Consider the following 21,530-nt stretch of genomic DNA (forward strand, 5'->3'; position numbering starts at 1 on the left):
CAAGTAATCACAGTAAGAATCTACTATAGATCTGATCTAATTTGAGATGAAAGCATTGCTAGATGATTAAGAATAGTCTTTCTGTGTTATTCTTATTTTTTTTTCTTTCTTTTCTGTCTTGTTCTCTTCCTTTTCTTTGGAATCTCGTGGTTGTCAAAAAATTACCTTGTTGTATTTCTTTATGTTAGAGCTAGCCCCAGGAAATTTACCAAAGGATAATTTTGGCAACACAACAAAGACAATAAAGCGGAAAGAATAAAAGCTACAAGAATAAACAAAACACCAGAACACCAGATATACGTGGTTCGGTCAATTGACTTTGACCTACATCCATGGAAGAAAGAGGAGCAAATTACTACTATAAAAGAGGGACACTTACAAATGCCTTAGGAAGATGTTCCTAGGTCATAAAACACCTTCAGCTTACTAAATAAGAAAAACTCAAACCGTAAGCAGGTTTTCTTGTGGTGCCTCTTGTGCTGCCTGTGGTATATCTGACTTCAAAGCCCAGACCCTTATTTATAGTTCCAAGACGAGACAACAAGTCTAATTTTCCCGATGTGGGACTATGGGACTTGCCAAACTAACAAATCTCCACCTTGGCATGTCCCAACAAAACTTGCTCCACCTTCTTCACAAAAGCCCCAACAGGCAATCACCAACAATGAATACTAACCAAGTCCAAGCACTGCTTGAACTTGTAAACCGGAAGAGGCTTCGTAAACATATCAGTTGGATTGTCCTTCGTATGAATTTTTTGAACAAGGACTTTTCCCTCAGCAATGGTATCCCATTTGCATCCAACAATTTTCTTATCCGAAGGCGGCTTCACAAGATCCCAAGTTCTATTCTGATGAAGAGACTCAATTTCTTCATTCATCGCAATCAACCACTTAACGAAATTATCACAAGAAACTGCATCTGAGTAGGAAGTAGGCTCACCAACTTCACTTGTCTCTTCTGCAACAGACAAAGCATATGCAACCAAATTTGCATATCTTTGTGGTGGTCGAATATCTCTCCGTGGTCTATCCTTGGCTATGGAATATTGCTCTTCCTCTGGATCATCTGCGTCAGTAGACTCGGGACCACCTACTGGCATTCTTTGAGTAGAAGAGTTCGACTTAAAAGAATCTGAACTACCAATCTCAAGCTTCACCTACTTCTGCGCACTATCATTTGTACAACTAGTAGAATCCTCTTTGGAAGATAACATAGATAATTCATCAAAAGTAACATCTCTACTGATTATAAATTTTGGGGATTTGGGATCAGGACACCATAATCTGTATCCTTTCACCCCAGAAGCATACCCAAGGAAAATACACTTTTTAGCCCGAGGCTCTAATTTTCCTTCATTTACATGCATGTATGCTGGACACCCAAAACTTTTTAAATCAGAATAATCAGCAGGAGTACCTGACCAAACTTCCTCTGGAGTTTTAAAGTTAAGTGCTGCAGAAGGAGCGCGGTTGACAACGTAACAGGCCATATTAATCGCCTCTGCCCAAAAGTCCTTTGTCAACCCTGCATTTGAGATCATACACCTCACTCTCTCTAAGAGTGTTCTGTTCATACGTTCGGCCACACCATTTTGCTGAGGCGTCATCCTAACAGTGCGATGCCGAACGATTCCTTCATTTTTACATAATTCTTCAAAATTACCTTCACAAAATTTCATGCCATTATCTGTTCGAAGCCGCTTAATTTGTTTACCTGTTTGTTTCTCAATCAAAGCCTTCTATTGTTTAAATGTTAGAAAAACATCATTTTTATGCTTCAGAAAATAAACCTAAACTTTCCTGGAATAATCATCAATGAAAGTCAACATATACCTAGCACCACCCTTAGATTGAACATGAGTTGGACCCCAAAGGTCTGAATGAATATAGTCAAGAGTACCTTTCGTTTTGTGAACTACCGGAGAAGTGAAGCTGACTCTTTTCTGCTTTCCAAAAATACAGTGTTCACAAAAATCAAGTGGCCCAGTACTCTGTCCGCAAAGTAGACCCCTTTTGCTCAATATGCTTAAACCTTTTTCGCTCATATGACCCAAACGCATATGCCATAATTTGGTGATGTCAGAATCAGACAATGATGATGACGAAACTGCAACTGAACTTGTGACAGTAGTTCCCTGCAGAATATACAAGCTACCAGACCTACAAGCTTTCATAACAACAAGAGCACTTCTAGAAACTTTCATAACTCCACCTTCAGCTGTGTATTTACACCCAAGGGCCTCTAGGGTGCCTAAAGAGATGAGATTCTTTTTTAAATCAGGAACATGTCTAACATTAGTGAGCGTCCTCACAATACCATCATGCATTTTAATTCGGATTGTACCTCTACCAACAACATCACATGCGGCATTATTGCCCATCAAAACAATTCCACCATTACAAGATTCATATGTGGAAAACAAATCCCTATTGGGACACATATGTGAAGAACAACCTGAATCTAAAATCCATTCATTTTTAGATCTCGTCCTATCATCAATAGCAGAAAAAATATTTCCAACAATCTCATCAGTTGCTACACTAACTTCAGCGGATTCAGTAGTTTTTTCAATAAATTTTTCTTTTGCTTTAATTTATTTTTCAATTTAAAGCAATCAGATTTAATGTGCCCCATTTTATGACAATATCTGCATTCCAAATTTCTATGTCTGGATTTAGATCTAGATTTAGATCTACTACTGTCAAATTCTCTTTTATCCATTCTCCCCCTAACAACCAGACCCTCAGCCTGATTCTCTCTACTTTCCCCAGTGATATTCTTGTCTATCTGCTCCTTAGATTTCAATGCAGATTTAATTTCTTGATACAAAACTATTTCTTTTCCATAAATCAAAGTATCACGGAAATGCTTAAAAGATTGGGGAAGAGAACACAAGAGTAACAAAGCCTTATCCTCATCATCAATTTTTGCATCTATATTCTCCAAATCCATAAACAAAGAATCAAACTTATCAAGATGCGAGAGTATAGATGTACCTTCAATCATCCGAAGCATATACAGACTCTGCTTCAAGTAGAGACGATTCTCCACTGTCCTCTTCATATACAAGGCTTTAAGCTTGTCCCACATGCTCTTAGCCGTAGTCTCCGTAGCTACCTCCCGTAAAACCTCGTCAGAGAGATTTAGAATGATGCTTGATCGGGCCTTCTTATCCATACCCGCAAGCTCTTCTTTTGACATATCATCTGGAATGCTCTCGGCTCCTTGTAGTACCAAATCAACTCCGTCTTAAACTAGAATGACCTCCATCTTGAGTTGCCACAAGCCGAAGTTAACATTTCTGTCGAATTTCTCGACAACAATCTTTGTTATTGTCATCGTTGCCAAAAGATCCCAGAACCAGGCTCTGATACTAGTTTGTTAGAGCTAGCCCTAGGAAATTTACCAAAGGATAATTTTGGCAACACAACAAAGACAATAAAGCGGAATGAATAAAAGCGACAAGAACAAACAAAACACCAGAACACCAGATATACGTGGTTCGGTCAATTGACTTTGACCTACATCCACGGAAGAAAGAGGAGCAAATTACTACTATAAAATAGGGACACTTATAAATGCCTTAGGAAGATGTTCCTAGGCCATAAAACACCTTCAGCTTACTAAACAAGAAAAACTCAAACCGTAAGCAGGTTTTCTTGTGGTGCCTCTTGTGCTGCCCGTGGTATATCTGACTTCAAAGCCCAGGCCCTTATTTATAATTTCAAAACGAGACAACAAGTCTAATTTTCCTGATGTGGGACTATGAGATTTGCCAAACTAACACTTTATATTTTTGTATAGCTATTACACCTCTCAAATATAAATTAGAATTAGGTTAAGAAGGAACTAGCTATGCGAATTATATTCGAATCGATTTTACACCCGTTCTTTCTGTGTGGTTAAGATGAATACATTGGGTTTTCTGTCGGGAATGGATCGTATCATAGACAACAGGGGTTGTGTCGGATGACATAAATCCAAAGCAACAACAGGATTCTTCTCGGGAGTCGTAAGTTGGTTGAGCTACCGAGGGTCGAATGATAGCCAGCTGGGAATCGGAGTGTGTGATTGTGGAACAGTTGGGAGCAGATAAGTGGAGTGAGAAAGGAAAGGCTGGGGCTCTCCTGATGATGATGACCAATCCTCCAAGGGAATATCCAATCACCACCCAGGGGTGGACCAGCTTATCACCGTTCTCATTGTTTGAGACCATTGCTTTCTTGTCTGTCCTTTCCTATCAGATATACCAAGTTGAAATTATCATATCTATTCACTAAGCTTTTAATAAAGTTCTAAGTTCTGATTTAAACTGCATCCTCTACTCTTTTAACTTTCTGGAAAAAGGAAAAAAAAGGACTAATCAACTGTCCACATTCATATGTAATGCGCAACAAACAAACAAATGACGATTATTTTCAGAAAACCTACACAATAAATAAAGCTCTCCTCTAAGTTTATAAAATCATAAAAAAAAACAATATCCTCCAAAGTTTTTTCTGCTATATGAAATTGATTTACCTCATCCTCTCTTTACTAGTATCCTTTCTAGTAATAAATTTTTAATTTTATTTTCGTTCTGCACAGAATGGATCAATAAGACAGCAAAAGTATCAGAATGGATCTTAAGACAGCAAAACAGGTGGAATGCAGAATCTAATAACATGCAAAAGTATCAGCATCTAATAACAGTAGAAAGATCAATTAAGCAGGCAAAGATTAGCCGAATCGTGCATTGCAGTAGAGGACACCATCATCATCCTCCAATTTCGTCTTGTGTTTGCTAAACATGCATTTATGTCAAAGGCAACCACCAACCGCCCCTCCAACCACAAAGCACAACAAAAGACTAGTTTCAACAAGCCAGGACAGCATTCAAAGCTACTTTACCATCATCCTCCCATTTTGCCTTGAAGCAACAATGGCTGATGAGCGAGCTCCGGTGGAGGTGGGTGCTCAAGGAACAATAGGATGGCTGGTCTCACGAGAGATGGAATATCTCCAGCGGCTAGATCTGGACTGCCATCAAGTCTCCAACCAGAAACAGCATAAAGTGAGCATAGACGTAGCCTCCACCAGTGGAGGATCTAAGCAAAAGCCAGGCCCAAGTAGAGCAGTTGGAAAGAAGAAAAAGAAGGTGGCAGCCACTGGAGGATTTCTTCCCAGTATCTGTTCTGCCATGGATGTTGCTGATACAAGCCGAATTGAGAGAACTGCAGGAAGCGGCTACAGGAGGAACCTGAGGACCGATAGGAAGAAACTGCCCGAGGGCTAGGAGATGGATTCGGAGAGCTTGGAGAAGCTGAGCTTCTTGAGCCGGCTGCTCATGGGATTGCCGCACTTTAGATCTACTACTTTCACCATGTAAGTGTGAACTTTTTTTTCCACCTTGTCAGTGTCCATATTTCGGTTTGTAGGGCTGTCATCTGATCTTAGAATTGGAGCATGGCGGTGTCCCTTTTTTCGTGGGGTATGTTGGGATTTTTGAGCATCTTCATGGTTTGAACAATGTGTATGTCCAGTTCCACTACTGCTGCTGCCGGTGCTGCCATACTCATTAGTTTGGTTTCTCCTTTGCAATGCTTTCCTAGGATTAGCACCACAGGGTACGGAGACAGGACCAGTTTGTTGTTTTCTTTGAGCAGATGAAGATGCTTGTTTCATGGATTCTATTTCTCGAGTCATCAAGGAGCCAATTGTGCCGGTTGTGCCGATCTTGACAGAGCCTCCATCATCATTGGTGGCATCTTCTTTCTGAGGCATCTGATGCTGATATAAAAAAGGAACTTTGTCAGGTTGGTAAGTTTGGTTTTCACAGAGTTGCATAGTTTTTACAACTGCTTTCGGTGAGAAATTCTCATAAAGTTTAATGGAAAGTTAGTCTATTCACCGCACATTTAGTTTAACCATTGCTCATAAAAAGACCGACTTCGTTTGACTCATAAAAGGTAACATAAAAAAGCATCTTAATTATTACAAAAGAAGCAAAAAGGATACAGATATTGGAATTCCACCGGTAACACCGGCCATAACGATCATCATTCACAATCAAAAACTAGCCACGGTATCTAATATGAAAAGAATTGAGGATTATAATGCTAATGCAAATATTATGCATATCATGAACTCAGCTCCAGTGTTCTCTCAAAGAAACATGAATAATATCTGTAGATAGCAATAAGATGGAAGAAAGCCCCGAAGGCCATCATGCTAAACGGCGTAATATAAGTCATCACCAGAAATACCCTGAACATCACATAATAAGCATCAGATACACGTATAATCTTTTCTCGTTACAAGATTAAAATCACTATATGATAATTTAGCAGAACATATACATCTCGATGCATTAGTAAGATACAATGTGGACTCAACTCTTGTTGAACATACATCCACAGATAATAACACCAGAGAGAGGTGACGTGAATGCTATATTGATATACGGAAAAAAAAAGGAAAGATACTTCAATAAAAGCCTGTCAGATGAAAGATTGAAACTGAATTTGAGACTTGCTCGATTGGCGTTTGAAGAGGGAAAAAAAAGAAAAAAAAAGAGAGAGAACAAGATCTTGGACACTCAGATGATTGTTTCTTGTCGACCCTAATGAAGTGACAAACACTGTAGGGTGTACACAATCATGCAAAGAATCAAGTCAAAGAAAACTAAAGGACAAACTTGAAAGGAACCTAATTGTGTCCTCCCTGCCTGTTGCATAAACATTACTGCAACTCTCTTCTAACAACAACTTACCTCACAAGCATTCTCGGAATCTCCATAAACAATGCTAATATATCTTTTATGTGCTTATCATCTTCCTCCGCATGCAATAAACTCTCAAAAGTTGATTTCAATCAGAGGATAGAAGTTCAAAACTGCTTTTAACCAAACCTAGCATAAGGGAAACTTTGATCGCAGTTTCTATTGATACAAAACTCTCTGAGATCTCTCGATCACAAATACTCCAAAGAAAAATTGGAAGGTAATACTTTTTATAACAACAAGAGGAGTAAAGAATAACATGTATCATTAGGCTAAGGACAGGTCATGATTCTTCAGGAGAAATTATCCTGAAACCAAACAGACGAAACTAGCGACGATCTTATATTCCCTATTTCTCCGGACATTTTTTCTTTGGACAAGAAGACTGTGGAAGTCGATGAGAAAAAAAAGGATAGAAGCAGAACATCGAAAGCACAGAAGACAATGAAAAACAAAGAAATGAGTAAAAATGAAATAACATTGGCGCATTACCGAATCCATCATAGACATCATAAAATCCTACAAGAACACCTTTAAGAATGATGAGAAAAGAAAAAGTTAGGCATACCATTGAGGATTGGTCGCTGGGTCTTCTCTCCTCTCTCACCACTCCTGGCTCCAGGTACTAAAAGGAGCTGAATAAATCAACCAAAAAGATAAAGAGGAAGACAGAGAGGGGTATAAATTCTCTTCTTTTGGTGGAGCGGACCAAAGGGAGCAAACTCGGAGTGACTTAAAGCTGTAAAGCGTCGCCATCAATGGATCTTATGCGAGAATTTAGACTTTCCCCATGACTCCCTGTCGGACTGCCATCCGTTGTTCTCGAGAAGCTATTTTGTTAAATTGCTTTCGTGGCAAAGGCTAGCACATTTCGATTCAGAAAAGGTTTAGTTGTCTTGTCTTGTTGTGAACTTTAATGTGTTACTTCCGCTCCGCAGGAACAACTGACGTCGAGTCCGCACTTTTAGTCGTTCTTTTGTTCTCTTTCTTTCGTCAACGGTCAACAACGCCTCGTTCCCGCCGCTTCTGCGAGGAGATAAACCGGACCGGAATCGGTCCGATCTTATCCGCCGACGAACCGGCTAAGCCCTGAAATATGATGATTGGACCGGACAAACGGTAGCATGCATATTTTTGCATAATTCAGAAGCCAAATTCCGTTTCATTTGAATCAATAAGATTATGATCTTACTGATTTCAAATTATGTTAATAGTCTCTCTCTCTCTCTCTCTCTCTTGGTAGAATTCTTAGAGAAATAATATAAGAGACAAATATAACATATCATCGGTTGTCAATTATTCCTGTTTCCAATGTTCTAATCTAATCAAAACATCAAACTAAATCAAAATTAAACCTGAATCCAAACAATTCAATATTGGTTCGATAGGAATGAGTTCACCAATGACCGATTTTAAAGATCCTAAATAGTCTTGGCTTCAAATACTCTTTTTAGTTCAATTAATCGATTTGAATCAAATCAAATCAATTTTAATTTAATAAACATTAATCCAATTTAATTCACTATCATAAGCCATTCAAATCAATCCAAATGCCTAATTCACTATCATAAGCCATTCAAATCAATTCGATTTCTGTTTTCAGACTGCCACTCCCAACACTGCATGCAGGAACATCCACAACAAAGTTAAAAGGACAAAATTAGCATCATTCTTATTCCTTAAAGTTATTTGCGCATGATACGACTGAGCTAAGATGGCCTGCCTTCGACCCCTCAGAAAGGGTTGACTAAACCCAGTAGATTCACGAAATCAAACAGTGGAGAATTCAAACAACATGGTGTGCTTGTACTTCTCTCCAGGTTGAACGACAATAGATGGAAAGTTTGGTTGGTTAATGGCATTTGGAAATCCCTGTGTCTCCAAGCATAGGCCTGCATGCTTCTCATATACTGCGCCACCTTTACCCACAACACCGGTTACGAAGTTGCCCGTGTAGAACTGCAGACCAGGCGCATCAGTCCACAAGTTGAGAACCCTTGAGCTGGAAGGATCTTTTACTTTAGCTGCATGCTTTAAGCCACATCTCTTTTCTCCACAGTCAAGCACATAGTTGTGATCGTACCCAACTGGAACTTCATGGATTCTGCTGTCTATCTTTCTTTCTGAAGTAAAATCAAATGGGGTACCAGTGACTGGCATGATTTCGCCTGTCGGGATTAAATTTTCGTCGACAGGAGTCACATGAGATGCCCATATCTGAATCGAGTGATCGAGAATATGTCCGGAGTTATGCCCAGCTAGATTCCAGTAAGTGTGTTGAGCCAAACTGACCGGAGTGGCTTTGTTCGTTGGCACAGCTTCCATTTCGAGCTTCAATGATGTGCCGGAAGGGAGTGAATACTTTGCGATGACAGATAGATCCCCGGGGTAACCTGTTTTCTCAATATTGGAGATTCCACCACTCAGATGATTCTCGCATCATTTCCTTTTATTTTTCTTTTCGATTCAAGTATGGTCTTACCTTCCTCTCCATCCTTGCTATGGTACTTGAAGGTTATTGATGGGAACTCGTCATTGTTATATTCCGCAACCTCCCAAAGTACCTTGTCAAATCCTATCTTCCCACCTGAAGAAAATAATTGAACGGATCAGCTATTGCAACTATTCCTATCCAACTTAAAAAAGTAAGGAATAAGAACTGCATTAATTTAAACAGTTAAAGTGGAATCAGGAACATATCAGATTGTTTGTTGATTTATAGTTGTTTAGAAACCAAAACAATCGATAGAAGAAGTAGAATCAGAATTCTGCAATCGGATTTCAGTTTTACCGTGAAGGCTGTTTGGTGGATTGTTGATGTGCAATGAATAATCCAACCCATTAAGTGTAAATTTTCCTTCTTTGATCCTATTGGCGACCCGGCCAACTATACATCCAAAGTATCGTCCCGCACCTTTCTGATCAGGACCACAACAAAAAAGCAGAAACATATTAGATTATCGACTATATGCTTCAAAATGAGATCAAATAAACAAAATCATTTTATGAAGCACACGACAGAACAAGCATTGATAAGATAAAAGGTAAGCATGACATGATTGTACTATAAAGATATTAGATTTCAGATGCTTAGTTTAGATCCGAATTTAAGTTCAATGGACAATAGATTTATTAGATATGCGCTGTTGTCTTGAATGGATATCTAACATCCTTATATCAAGTTTCAGAAGCATTACATTTCACCAACACTATTCTATGATATTTGTAGAGCTAATCTGCCATTCATAATGAATATGCATAATTATCTTCTTTCAGGAACCAAATGGATATGGTTTCCCTGACATCACTTGGTTCTCTACATGTCATTTTCTATTCTACAAACAAATGAGAATAGCCCAGAGACTTCTGGAATTCAAACACAAGGCACCTGATTTCGCACGCTTGAAAATTGTCGTTAATTATGTGAGGGTTGAATTAGGGACGATTGAAGAATGCGTCAAGATATGACAAACATTCATAACCAAGGATGGTTATTACGTGAAATTAGGCAACACTACAAAGTCAGGTTCTCCTCCAGCATTTGCAGCATTAGCTACAGAATGAAGGCAAAAAGGAATTTTGTTCATCATTTCTGATAATTAAGTCTCAATTTTACACTAAAAGGAATCGGAAATTGGCTTTTGTTTCTCCTGATACCTTGTAAAAAGTATAACCACAAACCTAATGGTTACTTCAATGATGACGAGAAGAGATGACCAAGAAAGAAGTGTAAGGGAAACGAGGGACTTACATGTTGGACAAAGTTCCAACAAAGTCAAGTTCAACCATCACCTCCAAGGGACAGAACAGCTTATGTCACAAGAAAGGAGAAATGTTGACGAATCGTTCTGACACTAAAAGAAGGATCTTTATACTTTCTTTTCTTTCTTTTACGACAAAATCCAAAACTAAAAAAATGATCATGTTCATTGGAATAGCTTACTTGATACGGTTCCACGGTATCGAAACCAAGTACCACATCAGCAAGATTACCTAAAACCCATCAGAACAGAACAAAAGAGTCAACTTCAGGTTATATCAATGGAAAAGAAGACGAGCCTTTAGGGTTTGAAGAAGAATAAGAGTCGGGGAATCGGGTCAGGAACTAAGCACCATTGGCATCGGGAACGAGGAGGGACGTGACGGTGGCTCCGAAATTGGTTATTTTGACGGTGATGGTGCCATTGCTGAGTTCGTAGAGCTCCGCCGCCATTGCTCCGCCGCGTTTGGGTTCTTCACTAATTCGATTCTTCGCACCGGGTGGATCTTCCTTTACCTGGATCGATATCTGAAGGAGAAGAAATTGAGAGGATGCGGAAAATGATCACGAAAAATCCGATTTTTAACTGGATTTCCGCGTCGAAATGGATAACGGCGACAGCGATGCAGACGAACAGAGAACGCTGCGTCAGGATTCATCCACCTATAATTTTAAAGAAAACCGAAAAGTTTCGGTATCTCAGCCATCCATCACTGCATCCCCTGCCGTGAACCGTCTCATACAAATGGGATCGATACTTACATCCGGAGAGGATCCCAAACCATTCTCCCAAGATATCGGCATCACCTCTGCACCCGCCCTCGGATACCTACCTGTAACATCCTCGTAATTAAATCCTAAACCCCAAACTGAATCGGATTCGGTTCTTCCCTTAATTGGATTCGCCAACCCTGGATCGGATCGAGATTGGTAGAAGAAGGAATTGACGAAGAGGGATGCAAGAAAATGATGACAAAAATCCCGATTTATAACTGGATTTTGGCGATAGCCATACACGAGCATAGAACGTTGCACATGGATTTTATCCAACTGTTAATTTGAATGAAAACCGTGAAATTTTCTGTATCTCAGCCGTCCATTGCCGTATCCCAAACTGTCAACCGTCCGACAAAACTCGGAAGCGTCCGATACGGCCAGAGAGAATCCCAAACCGTTCTCCCAAGACGTCGGCATTACTTTTTACGCGTCTACCGATACCAGATTCTCATACCTTCAGCCTCCTGATAATTATCTATCCAATGGCAGGGCGGGTAGGTCAAGATGGGTAAACCACTGAAGGGCAACCAAACTCACATCAAAAGCGTGCCAAATAAATGAAATCTTACTCGATCGGCTCCCCTTTCGTGACTAGATACGCAAATAGGGTTCCACTCTAAGTTCCAAGGCGAGGAGAGTAGACAAGGAGGTATCGTACGATCTGGTAGATAAGTGTCTTCCTGATGGCTTCGTGCAGGAAAACGGAAACTGGGGCCGAAGCCCACTCGATGAATCGGACCCCATCTAATGCCTCGTATGCTGCCTTGCGAATCTTTCAGCGTTGACATGTGTTTCTGTTATCTTTTAATTCAACCATGACAAGTTAAATCTTAGGAGAGTAATCTACTAACGAGTTAATGTGTCATGAAGAGTCAATATAGTCCTGATTCCTGGAACCTAAAAAAGAAAATGAATTCTGAACTGAGGCAACACTAGAAAGAAAAACTTCGTTCAGGAAAGCCGCTGAAATGCAACGAAGATTTTAAGCAAGTCGGATTATATTGGCTTTGTTTAATTCTGGATTAATTATATAAGTCAAGAAAAAAAATTAATTTTGTTTAATTTCATAATATGTTTTTGTGTAGATAACAAATGAGCTGCTTACATAACTCTCCGATGCAGAACGAGTAAGGAAGTGGAAAATGACAGGAGGAAGAAGAAGAGAGGAACACAAATGGAGCCGCAGCTGTGTGGGGAAGCGGTGGTACAACAGACCGATGTACCTCACGTCCCTTCCCCGTTTAATAATCTCCATTAAATCGACCTGAGATCTTCATTTTCACCAAGTGCTTTTCCAGCTGCTCCGTCAGCGTCGGATGACAGCAGTCGAACTGTAAATTTTTGAGGGACGTCGGCAGGCCCATCTCCGGCAGCGACTGTATCTGTGGACAATAATATACATGCAAATCTTGTAGGGAGGGAAGCGCGTGCAACTCTGTCGGCAGCGATCGTAGATTCTTGCAACTGAAGAATTCTAGTAATTTCAGATCCGTGAAGCTTCGCAACAACTCCTGCTCCTCCCTGTCGAACATCACGGCTTGAGCAGAGGACGATATTGTGAGGTTTCGGATGGACGGAAGTGTATTTCTTAAAGGCGATAGTTTGAGCAGGGCAGTGTCGTCGATTTCCAAGTCAACAAGTGACAAGCCCTCCCCCTGCTCGTCCCCTGCTTCATTTACTAAAAGCTTGGGACATCCCGAGATCCTCAACCCTTGGAGCGATTTGAGAACTCCTAACCCGTCGATGGATATCAACTCAATGCAATGCATAACGGTGAGGATCTCAAGTTGTTCCAGACGAAGCAGAGCTTCCATTGGAAGAGACACTACGCAAGGACAATCGCGTATCAACAATTGAGTGAGTGAGGTGAGGTTGTGCAGGCAGCCGGGGAGCGATTTGCCGAGATTCCCACAGTCAGTCAACTCTAGTTGCTTGATTGAGGGTGGGAGGAGGGGGTCAATTATGTCCTCATCTCTCCTCGTGCTCATCAGCTTGGGGCAGCCAAGTATCGACAAGTCCTCAAGGGAGGTGAGATCTTTAAGCCTCTTCACAGGCAGCCACAGGAGTTCTCCGCATTCCGATATCTTAATGGAATTGATATGTGGTAGGTGATATGATAGCAATTCTTCCTCTGCGTCACTCGGGTTTACCGACGTCCTTCCACTTCCATTGATTCCTTCCCGTGATCCCGAGAGCTGCGCCAACCCAACCTGCCTTAACTCGAGTTCTGTAAGCGGAGGAGGAAGGAGAGGTAAAATTAGAAGCTTGGGGCACTTTCTGACTTCGAGTTTACGCAAGGAAGGGAACAACATTCTGCCCTCGATCCATGACCACTCTTCCAATGCCGGCATGTCTCTGAGCACGACCTCTTCCAACCTGAGAAAACACCGACCCTGCGGGCTAAATAATTCATGGCCTATCTTTTTTACCGATGGCATGCCCATGATGTGAAGAACCTTGAGATTAGGTAGTTGTCCAATACATGAAAGATCCTCCCACGTTCTACAGTTTTCTAGTATCACGCTTTCCAAGTTCGATAGCACTTGAGCCTTTAACCAACCAGGGGATCTGGCGCTGTTGTACCCTGTGATCCTCAAACATTTGAGAGCATGATGTGGTTGGAGACCTTCGAGTATCTCGCCCTCCTCGACCGGTGTCTCATTGTCGTCCGAACTGGAGCCGTCGTCGTCAGATGCCCATTCCAACTCCAACGCATCGATGTACTCCTTGTTGCTCAGTTTAGCCTTGGCGGCTTCTTCTCGACTCTCGACATTCTCAAGGTTTGTAATTCGAAGTGTTCCGTGAAGCTGTGTCAAGCCCTTTAGCTCTGCAAGTCTGTGCCCGTGATCCTTGAGCACTCTGAATGCAGATAATTCTTGAAGAGAAGTAAGCTTCCCAACTTCGTATATCTCAGAAACTATCTCATAGCTTGCAGAAAGATGCCTCAAGTTGATCAGGTTGCTCATGCCTTTGGGCAGACGCTGTAATTGACAGTCCCACAGTAACAGTGCTTGCAGATTGTAGAGGCCAAAAAGTGCATCGGGCAACCTCTGAATGCCGGCGTTGTAAGACACGTCAAGGTACCGGAGGTGTATCAGGTCACCGATCGTCTCTGGCAACTCCGGCAAGCCACAGTTCTGCAATACCAGCACGTGGATGCTTCTCAGTCTCTTCAACATGTCACGGGGCAACAAGCAGCTCTCCACTCTAGGCCAACACAGAAACCGACTTCTGTTACAGTTGATCATGAGGGTCCGCAGTTTCTCATAACCGGAGAACTCCATCAGCTTCGTTCCCTCAGTTAATTCTGCTGATAGATGTCGAATCATACTACGGATCCTTTTGGACTTGCCATCACTTATCCTGTAACACTCTTCCACTGAAATATATTGGGCAAGATCGTGTACGAGGTCATGCATCACATAATAATCCCCGTCCGCTGATGCTTGAAAGAAAGAACGGTTGACTAACTCGCAAACGTAGCTTCTTCCTACGTCTTCCACCGTCTTATTTTCTTCCGGCGTGATGTACCCTTCTGCCATCCATATCTGGATCAACTGATCTTGGTAAAATTCGTGGGCTTTGGGGAACAGAGAACAAAAAGTGAAGCACTGCTTGAGATGCCCAGGAAGATATCGATAGCTCAGCCGTAGGACAGACAGAACGCCATTCTCATCTTGTGGCAGCTCCCATACTTCACTCTCCATAGTAGTTCTCCAGTATCCCTTGTTCGCATTCGATCGCAACAAGCTTCCTATTGTTTTTGCCGCCAGTGGTGAGCCCTTCAACTTGCCAGCGATCTTTCTTCCGATAGCCTCCAGCTCTGGATGCTCCTCGGGATTCAAAGAACCGAATGCACACTTTTTGAACAATTCCCAGTAATCGTCATCTTCTAAACCGTCGAGCAAGATTTCCTTCATCGTGCCAACGATGCTAGCGATCCTCAAATCTCGAGTGGTCACCATGACCATGCTGCCCTGCGCTCCAAACCTCAACGGCGCGCACAGTTTTGGCCACTCGTCCAGACCGTGAGTGTCAACGCTCCACACATCATCGAGGACAAGCAGAAACCTCTTGGACGCAATCTTCACCTTTAGGATCACTTGAAGAGTGTCCAGGTTCATTAGATCAGATTGTTTCTCGTTGGTGACAGATTCTATAATCTCTTTGGTGAGTCTCTTCACGTCAAAACTGTCGGATACACAGACCCAAATCTTCAACTCAAAGTGCTTCCTGACCGTGGCATCGTTGTACACGAACTGAGCCAGCGTAGTCTTCCCGATTCCTCCGATGCCGAGGAGAGGTAGAACAGACAAGTTATTGATATCGGGCCCTGATTTCTCGACTGAGGTCGACAACAATTCTACTACTTTCTCCAGTTCTCTGTCTCGGCCATACACTCTGGTTTCGGTCAAGAAAGAGCTTGTTTCTCTACAAGGCAACTTCATGTTTGATCGTCTCCCTGGATCATGCAAATTTAAGAGTTCCATCGTGTTCTTCATGTTAGCAGTAATTTCACTTAAATTCCCCTGGATCTCCCTCAGTTTAGTCCCGGCGTCATAACCAGACATATTGAAGGCTACAGAAAAGAGGTCACTTGCCTGTTCTCCTCCGTGCTGGATCTTCTGCTTCAGGGCTTGGCATTCGAGCTCATCTAGTAAGTCTTCCGCATCATAAGCAGCATCCTTGAGCTGTTTCATCAGTTTCCGCAGGTTGGGGTTCTTCTCATACCTCATGTCTGCAGTGTCGACCATGACACTGGTCGTGTACAGAATTGTTTGCAGCTTCCTCAGGTCGTCCTGCAGGCCCCCGCGCTTGGCAAGTTGTTGAACGGCGCTATCGCTGGCCTTGTCGAGCAAGGCCTGGATGAAGCCTTGTGCGAACCATCCTCCGATCGTCAGTGCGGTCGACATCTAAAAGGAGAGCCGATCTTTCTTCCTCGGTGCCCAGAAGACCTGCTAATGCAAGAGAGGACTTTTCTTCTTTCACCGGCGACAGCGGCCACACGGTGCGCCAAAGCATTCTCTATTGGTAGCTGCTTCCAACCGAAGAAAACCAACGTTTTGTATTGGCAGAGACCTCTCTTTTGTCTGAACCAAACACGATCGGTCCCATTATTCAGTGGTCACCGAGTACCGGTAAGCTTCAATTATCGATTCGCATAGGATTCTCTTTGACACGTCTTCTCCGATGATTAGATTTTTAGGAGAGATAAAATAAATGTTTTTAGAAAGGATACATAGGAAGAATACATTCACTACTTTAAGCATAATGGATAGCTGTGAATGTATAATAAATGATATTATAAAAATTGAAAAAGTAAATTTTATAATATCTATGCCATGATATTTATTTTCCTTTCTATTCTGCTAAGGAGGGAGGAGCTAAACAAATTCTAAAACAGCTAATAATTTCAATATCCATGAGAAAACAATTCAAAGGCCATATTAGATTATGTATAAAAGTAGACTTGAAATTAATAGGGGTATATGAGAATAACTAGAAATATATATATATATATATATATATATATATATATATATATATATATATATATATATATATACTAAAACTTTAAGAAAAAGCCTCCAAATCTAATTGTATTTACCATAAATTCGAAGGATCAATGTGACCTATGGTGACTTAAATAAAAATAATATTACTAATATATGTTTAGCATATAAAAGCAATTTTAATTAAGTAGATTTCATCAATACCCAAACCATCAATAATTTTCGGTACTGAAACCACCTCCTGAGATAATAAATGGAGACTACAAAAAGTGAATTACTTTGTCACAGAAAAAACTATCTAATAATAGGATTAATGCTTTGTCGAAGAATAGTCGATCAATAACAGCTCAAGTTTTGAACTAATTAAAATTAATGATCTTTGTGGGCCCCAACAACGTCATTTCCTGTCGATTGGTCGGCCTTGGCACACTCGACGGACAAGTCCCGATTCTGTCCTTTTGCATGGACGCAATCCAAGACGGATCCGAGAAAAAGAATTAGTCCATGTGTGATCTTAACCCTCCCAACACTCAAAAAAATATAAAATTAGCACAACAAACATTATCATCCCATACTTATAGCGTCGGTAAACGTCAAAGTGATGATCTTTGAATAGAGTAAGATTCGGGCTTCACTCATGCCGATAAAAATATTTTGGATTAAGTGTTACATAATATATGATACATAATTGAGTGTTTACAGTCAAACTGTGCATAATAATTTGATTTGAATCCTCGAGTTAATTACTTACTGTACCCAATGGATCGTAACTGCCAGAATCCACGACCATATCCGACGCGCCACCTACCGCCGTCACAAAAACCCCGCAAAGACCCTAACCCGCTCTTCTTTTCCTCTTCATTGCGCTTGCCCATGGCGGTTCTCAGAACCCTAATAAGATCTCTCCGCGCCCCTGCTCCTCCCTTTCCCCTGGCCGCCTTCTCCTGTTCTCCTCTGTCTCCAGCTCTCGCCGCCGCTCCGAACCCCTTCTCCTTCGTCCTCCGGCTCACTTCTGTGCCCCCTCCGCTCTTCTGGCCGCCCTCCCGATGGGTGCCCTTCTCGGGACCCCTCTTCCTCTCCTCGCCCCCGTGGATGCTGTCGCAGTCGGCGACTCCCTTGTACCTGCGAGGAAAAGACGCGATCTTCCCCAAGGATCTGCTCCAAGTTCGGAGCTTTCCGATTCCGTTGGGGCTAAGGTCGCTGGGAGAGGTCGGAAGGGGGTTTGGGGACGTCGTTAACTGGAAGGAGAAGGGGAGTGTTGGAGGAGCGGTGAGCGAGGTTGTCATTCATGACAAGTTACTGAATCTGCCAAATTTGATCTCGATCAGCAGGATGGTGTCCGGTCCGCTGATTGGATGGTACGTTTTTCGTCTGTAAAATTTGTTCATTATAGTTAGTAACACAGATGCAAAAGAAAATTTTGATGTCGTGCTCTTGTTTGCTGGAATTGTTTGATCTTGTGCCTGGAAAGAGGGTTGTGATTTAGATGGTCTTCTCGCAAGTGCGAAATCGAGCGAAATAACCTTTTTCATCAACTCTAAACGACACCTTTGTTTAGCACCCCGGTCTATTGCCCATTTTCTTCTTCTTCCAAGAAGGGTTATCAAGAAGACCTTGGTGACCTAGTAAACCTGGATTTTCAGGTTCAGTTCCTGAAACCAGAATCATCAAGTAATTGGGTCATGTATGAAATTTCAATCGAGTTTGCTTATGAGATTGAGGTTTGGATGTCATCAGAGCTGTGTACCATCCCCCAGTAATTGATTACATAAGTATGCAATACGTTGATTTTTATCTTGTGTGTTAAAAATATGATATCATAATTATTTATGTTTGACTGATATGCAGTATATTGAATAAATTGATAATGTGGCTGCTGTTCTTTGTCTTGAACGAAAGAGCATACCTTCTCGGTGAGAGGTGTTAGAGTTTCAATACTCATCCTATGCAGGCTGCCATTAAGATAGGTGTGAGGGTCTAATTCAAACTTTGCAGTACGGTGACAACTTAAAAATGATTTGACTTGGATATAGGATATAGCCATAGTGCCAAGGTCAGTGGATAACTGCAAAATGTGCACTTGCATGTGCGTTCTATAACCTTCTCTATGTGAAATTAATCTGCTCCAATTCATTTGAAGGTGCAGAATGCACGTGTATGGTAAATACTCTAATTCAGTTGGTCAATTGAATTGGTCATGTTAGTTAATTTGCTTTAATTTAAATTCTACGTACAGCACTGGTGCTCCCGTTTGCATTTTCATTAAGAAAAGGAAGTTGCTTCTTTCATATCAAAAGATGGCCTGTATAGTGAAGTCGGAAATTGCAAAACAGCCCTGCTCAGTATTAAATTGGCTGCTCAGGGTTTTGGCTAATGAGTACACTAGCTAAGGATTGTTACTTTTAGCTAGAAAAATTTGTTCGTTCTCATGATTGTTGTTATTTATACTTTTGCATTATTCTACCTTCTATTTATCTTACGTTGGACATCCATGTTTTTGTATTAACTTTCCACATCGTATGCTTCCTGACTCCCACTGTATTTATGTATGTATATTAGATCAATTTACCGATTCACATTCATGCCTTTACCAATGCCACTTTGAACATGATATGAATCTTGATACTATGCAATACATTGACAAATCAATGCATGATCATATTGCCTTCACAATTTTAACAAAGTACTTGATGTAGGATGATTTTACATGATATGTATCTTCCGGCTTTTGGTGCATTGGTTGTCTCTGGAGCGACTGATTGGGTGGGTCATAAACTCCATGTTTACTATTGCCAACTTATTGTACACTCAACTTCCAGTTCTTAGTCATTACTCTTATTTCGTCTCTTTTTTCCTCTTAGTTGGATGGGTTCCTTGCAAGAAAGATGGGTATTAATTCAGTGTTTGGGTCCTATCTTGATCCACTTGCTGACAAGGTTAAACTTTCTTGGATGAGGATTGTGACTTATGAAGTTCCTTGTCTGATACCCAGTGATCCTTTGGTTAATGTGCTTATCTTTACTCTTAATTATGCCAGTGCAGGTTCTGATTAGCTGTGTTGCTTTAGCTATGGTTGAGAAGGAGCTCTTAAATCGTGAGCAATCATCAAAACCTTACTACTGGATCTTCTTGCAATTTACTGAGGAACATTATGTTTAAATTTTCCTTTTTTTTGTTCCATTGCTCATTCAGTGAAATTGTTCAAATTATGTTTATTTATTTAATAGACAAAACAATCAATTTAGCCAAACTTATACCTCTTTATCTAACAATTATATATACTTATACCTCACAGCTGATGTTACCAGTGAAGAGCCAAGATTAATTGGCAATTAGAGAGGTTTTCCTTTTAAAGCATGTTTTTCCTTTTTATTTTTGATTTTAGATCGGGACACTAGTTTTAGTTTCCAAGAACCGTATTTGGAAAAAGCAACATGGGAAACCACCTGACTTTCTTTGTGGCTTCTGAAGCTGTGCTTGTTGGCTTGGTGGTTCTAAGAGATGTTGCTCTCGTCAGTGGTGCAGTTTATAAAAGAGCTTCTAGCCTGGGTTGGGAGGTAACATCTGCACGGGCTATAATAGAGGTTTCATTCTGATTAACTTACTAATGAATTCTTTGACAATTTCTGTTTTAGTGGAAGAGTTGGTCTGAATTCATCAATCTTGATGCGGCTCATAGGGAGAAGGTAGAACCTCTCCTCATAAGTAAGGTACGAATTTTATTCATCTAATCCAGCTTTTGTTACATGATGCTTTTTTGATGGAATATGTTCACATTGTTCTTGGGTAAGGAAATCTGTCTCAATTCTTTTAGAGTGGAAAATGCAGGTGAACACAGTGCTCCAGTTGCTTTTAGTTGCTGCTGCTCTTCTGCAACCTGACTTTGGCTCGGCAGAAACTCAGGAATATATAACCTTCTTGAGGTTTTGCACACCATTTGTCATTCTTGGATGCGTATAATTCTTAGCTCATACACTCCAATAAGTCAACCTGCAACAATATTTATACCTATGATACCGAATATAATCTTTCTGGCTGCTCCGTCGGATGCATTCACCATGTTAATTATTATTGTTCATCTTTTCCATCAAGAAAGAATAACCAAATGTGCTTGTGTGTTTATTTGCAGCTGGTTGGTGGCTTCAACAACAGCTGCATCTGCTGTAGCCTATGGAGCTCAACATCTTTGTAGATGATCAACTTTCTGCCCCAGAAGAATCGTGGTCAACAAGGTTTCATGATTGCATTTGGACCTGCAGCGACGGTGGAATGAAATTTCATGATTGCATTTGGACCTGCAGTGACGGTGCAATGAAAACTCCAGGAGTATGTACATGTGAGGCATGGGTTCAAATCATCGTGCACTATGAGTTCTCGTCCCAATCATCGCTTTCGACCTGTCCTGCATGTGCATTTCTGAAGGTGCAATACGATAACTCACCTGTCTGGGCTGATGCATAATGTTTTCCTTTTAGCTAATGCACAATGTTAAGGGAAGGTGAAGGAATAAAAAATTCAATCTTGTTGTAACTTGCTCCCTCTGTGCTTCAGATTGTAAAACAAAAATTTCTTGCATAAAGAGAGAGATTACCTTGTTCTCAATTCAACCTATCATTTCACATTTGATTTCTAGTGGTCTTTTTTTTTTTGTGGTCGTAGATCCATCATTTTGTAAGCTTCGCTAGATGATCATCATGGTGCTTCAATTTTTAGCCAT

The 21,530-nt window shown here is 41.0% G+C and overlaps 4 protein-coding genes and 1 long non-coding RNA gene across 7 annotated transcripts; 2 read left to right on the plus strand and 3 right to left on the minus strand.

The window, feature by feature from the left end:
• Positions 1 to 4,703: 4,703 nt before the first annotated feature.
• On the minus strand, positions 4,704 to 7,475 carry LOC103988727 (uncharacterized). 2 transcript variants are annotated; one of them, XM_009407345.3, is made up of 2 exons: positions 7,332 to 7,475; positions 4,704 to 5,772 (listed from the first exon to the last, which is right to left on the minus strand). In XM_009407345.3, exons 1-2 carry the CDS (start codon positions 7,332 to 7,334, stop codon positions 5,275 to 5,277), a joined length of 501 nt encoding a protein of 166 aa, XP_009405620.2. In that variant the 5' UTR covers positions 7,335 to 7,475; the 3' UTR covers positions 4,704 to 5,274. The 2 variants fall into 2 exon arrangements, with proteins under 2 accessions (XP_009405620.2, XP_009405621.2); XM_009407346.3 differs by lacking the exon at positions 7,332 to 7,475 and adding an exon at positions 6,755 to 7,183.
• LOC135676708 (uncharacterized) lies at positions 5,229 to 5,897 on the plus strand. Its single transcript, XR_010514389.1, has 2 exons — positions 5,229 to 5,367; positions 5,595 to 5,897. It is a non-coding gene; the product is annotated as an uncharacterized LOC135676708 (long non-coding RNA).
• Positions 7,476 to 8,446: 971 nt separating the features above from the next.
• Positions 8,447 to 11,398, minus strand: LOC103988770 (uncharacterized). 2 transcript variants are annotated; one of them, XM_018827484.2, is made up of 6 exons: positions 11,286 to 11,398; positions 10,877 to 11,186; positions 10,707 to 10,756; positions 9,555 to 9,681; positions 9,246 to 9,350; positions 8,447 to 9,156 (listed from the first exon to the last, which is right to left on the minus strand). In XM_018827484.2, exons 2-6 carry the CDS (start codon positions 10,974 to 10,976, stop codon positions 8,534 to 8,536), a joined length of 1,005 nt encoding a protein of 334 aa, XP_018683029.2. In that variant the 5' UTR covers positions 10,977 to 11,186; positions 11,286 to 11,398; the 3' UTR covers positions 8,447 to 8,533. The 2 variants fall into 2 exon arrangements, with proteins under 2 accessions (XP_018683029.2, XP_009405677.2); XM_009407402.3 differs by lacking the exon at positions 11,286 to 11,398 and having other exon boundaries at positions 10,877 to 11,257.
• A 945-nt stretch (positions 11,399 to 12,343) lies between these two features.
• On the minus strand, positions 12,344 to 16,357 carry LOC135676709 (putative disease resistance protein RGA1). The gene has a single exon (XM_065188177.1). The coding sequence runs from the start codon at positions 16,211 to 16,213 to the stop codon at positions 12,542 to 12,544; it is 3,672 nt and encodes a 1,223-aa protein (XP_065044249.1). The 5' UTR covers positions 16,214 to 16,357; the 3' UTR covers positions 12,344 to 12,541.
• A 1,260-nt stretch (positions 16,358 to 17,617) lies between these two features.
• LOC135676711 (CDP-diacylglycerol--glycerol-3-phosphate 3-phosphatidyltransferase 1, chloroplastic-like) lies at positions 17,618 to 21,415 on the plus strand. The gene is made up of 8 exons (XM_065188179.1): positions 17,618 to 18,171; positions 19,510 to 19,576; positions 19,675 to 19,749; positions 19,856 to 19,907; positions 20,285 to 20,370; positions 20,449 to 20,523; positions 20,642 to 20,736; positions 20,943 to 21,415. The coding sequence occupies exons 1-8, from the start codon at positions 17,687 to 17,689 to the stop codon at positions 21,007 to 21,009; spliced, it is 1,002 nt and encodes a 333-aa protein (XP_065044251.1). The 5' UTR covers positions 17,618 to 17,686; the 3' UTR covers positions 21,010 to 21,415.
• Positions 21,416 to 21,530: the final 115 nt, after the last annotated feature.

This window comes from Musa acuminata, chromosome BXJ1-6 (assembly GCF_036884655.1).
Source record: "Musa acuminata AAA Group cultivar baxijiao chromosome BXJ1-6, Cavendish_Baxijiao_AAA, whole genome shotgun sequence".
In the NCBI taxonomy this organism is placed as follows: domain Eukaryota; kingdom Viridiplantae; phylum Streptophyta; class Magnoliopsida; order Zingiberales; family Musaceae; genus Musa; species Musa acuminata.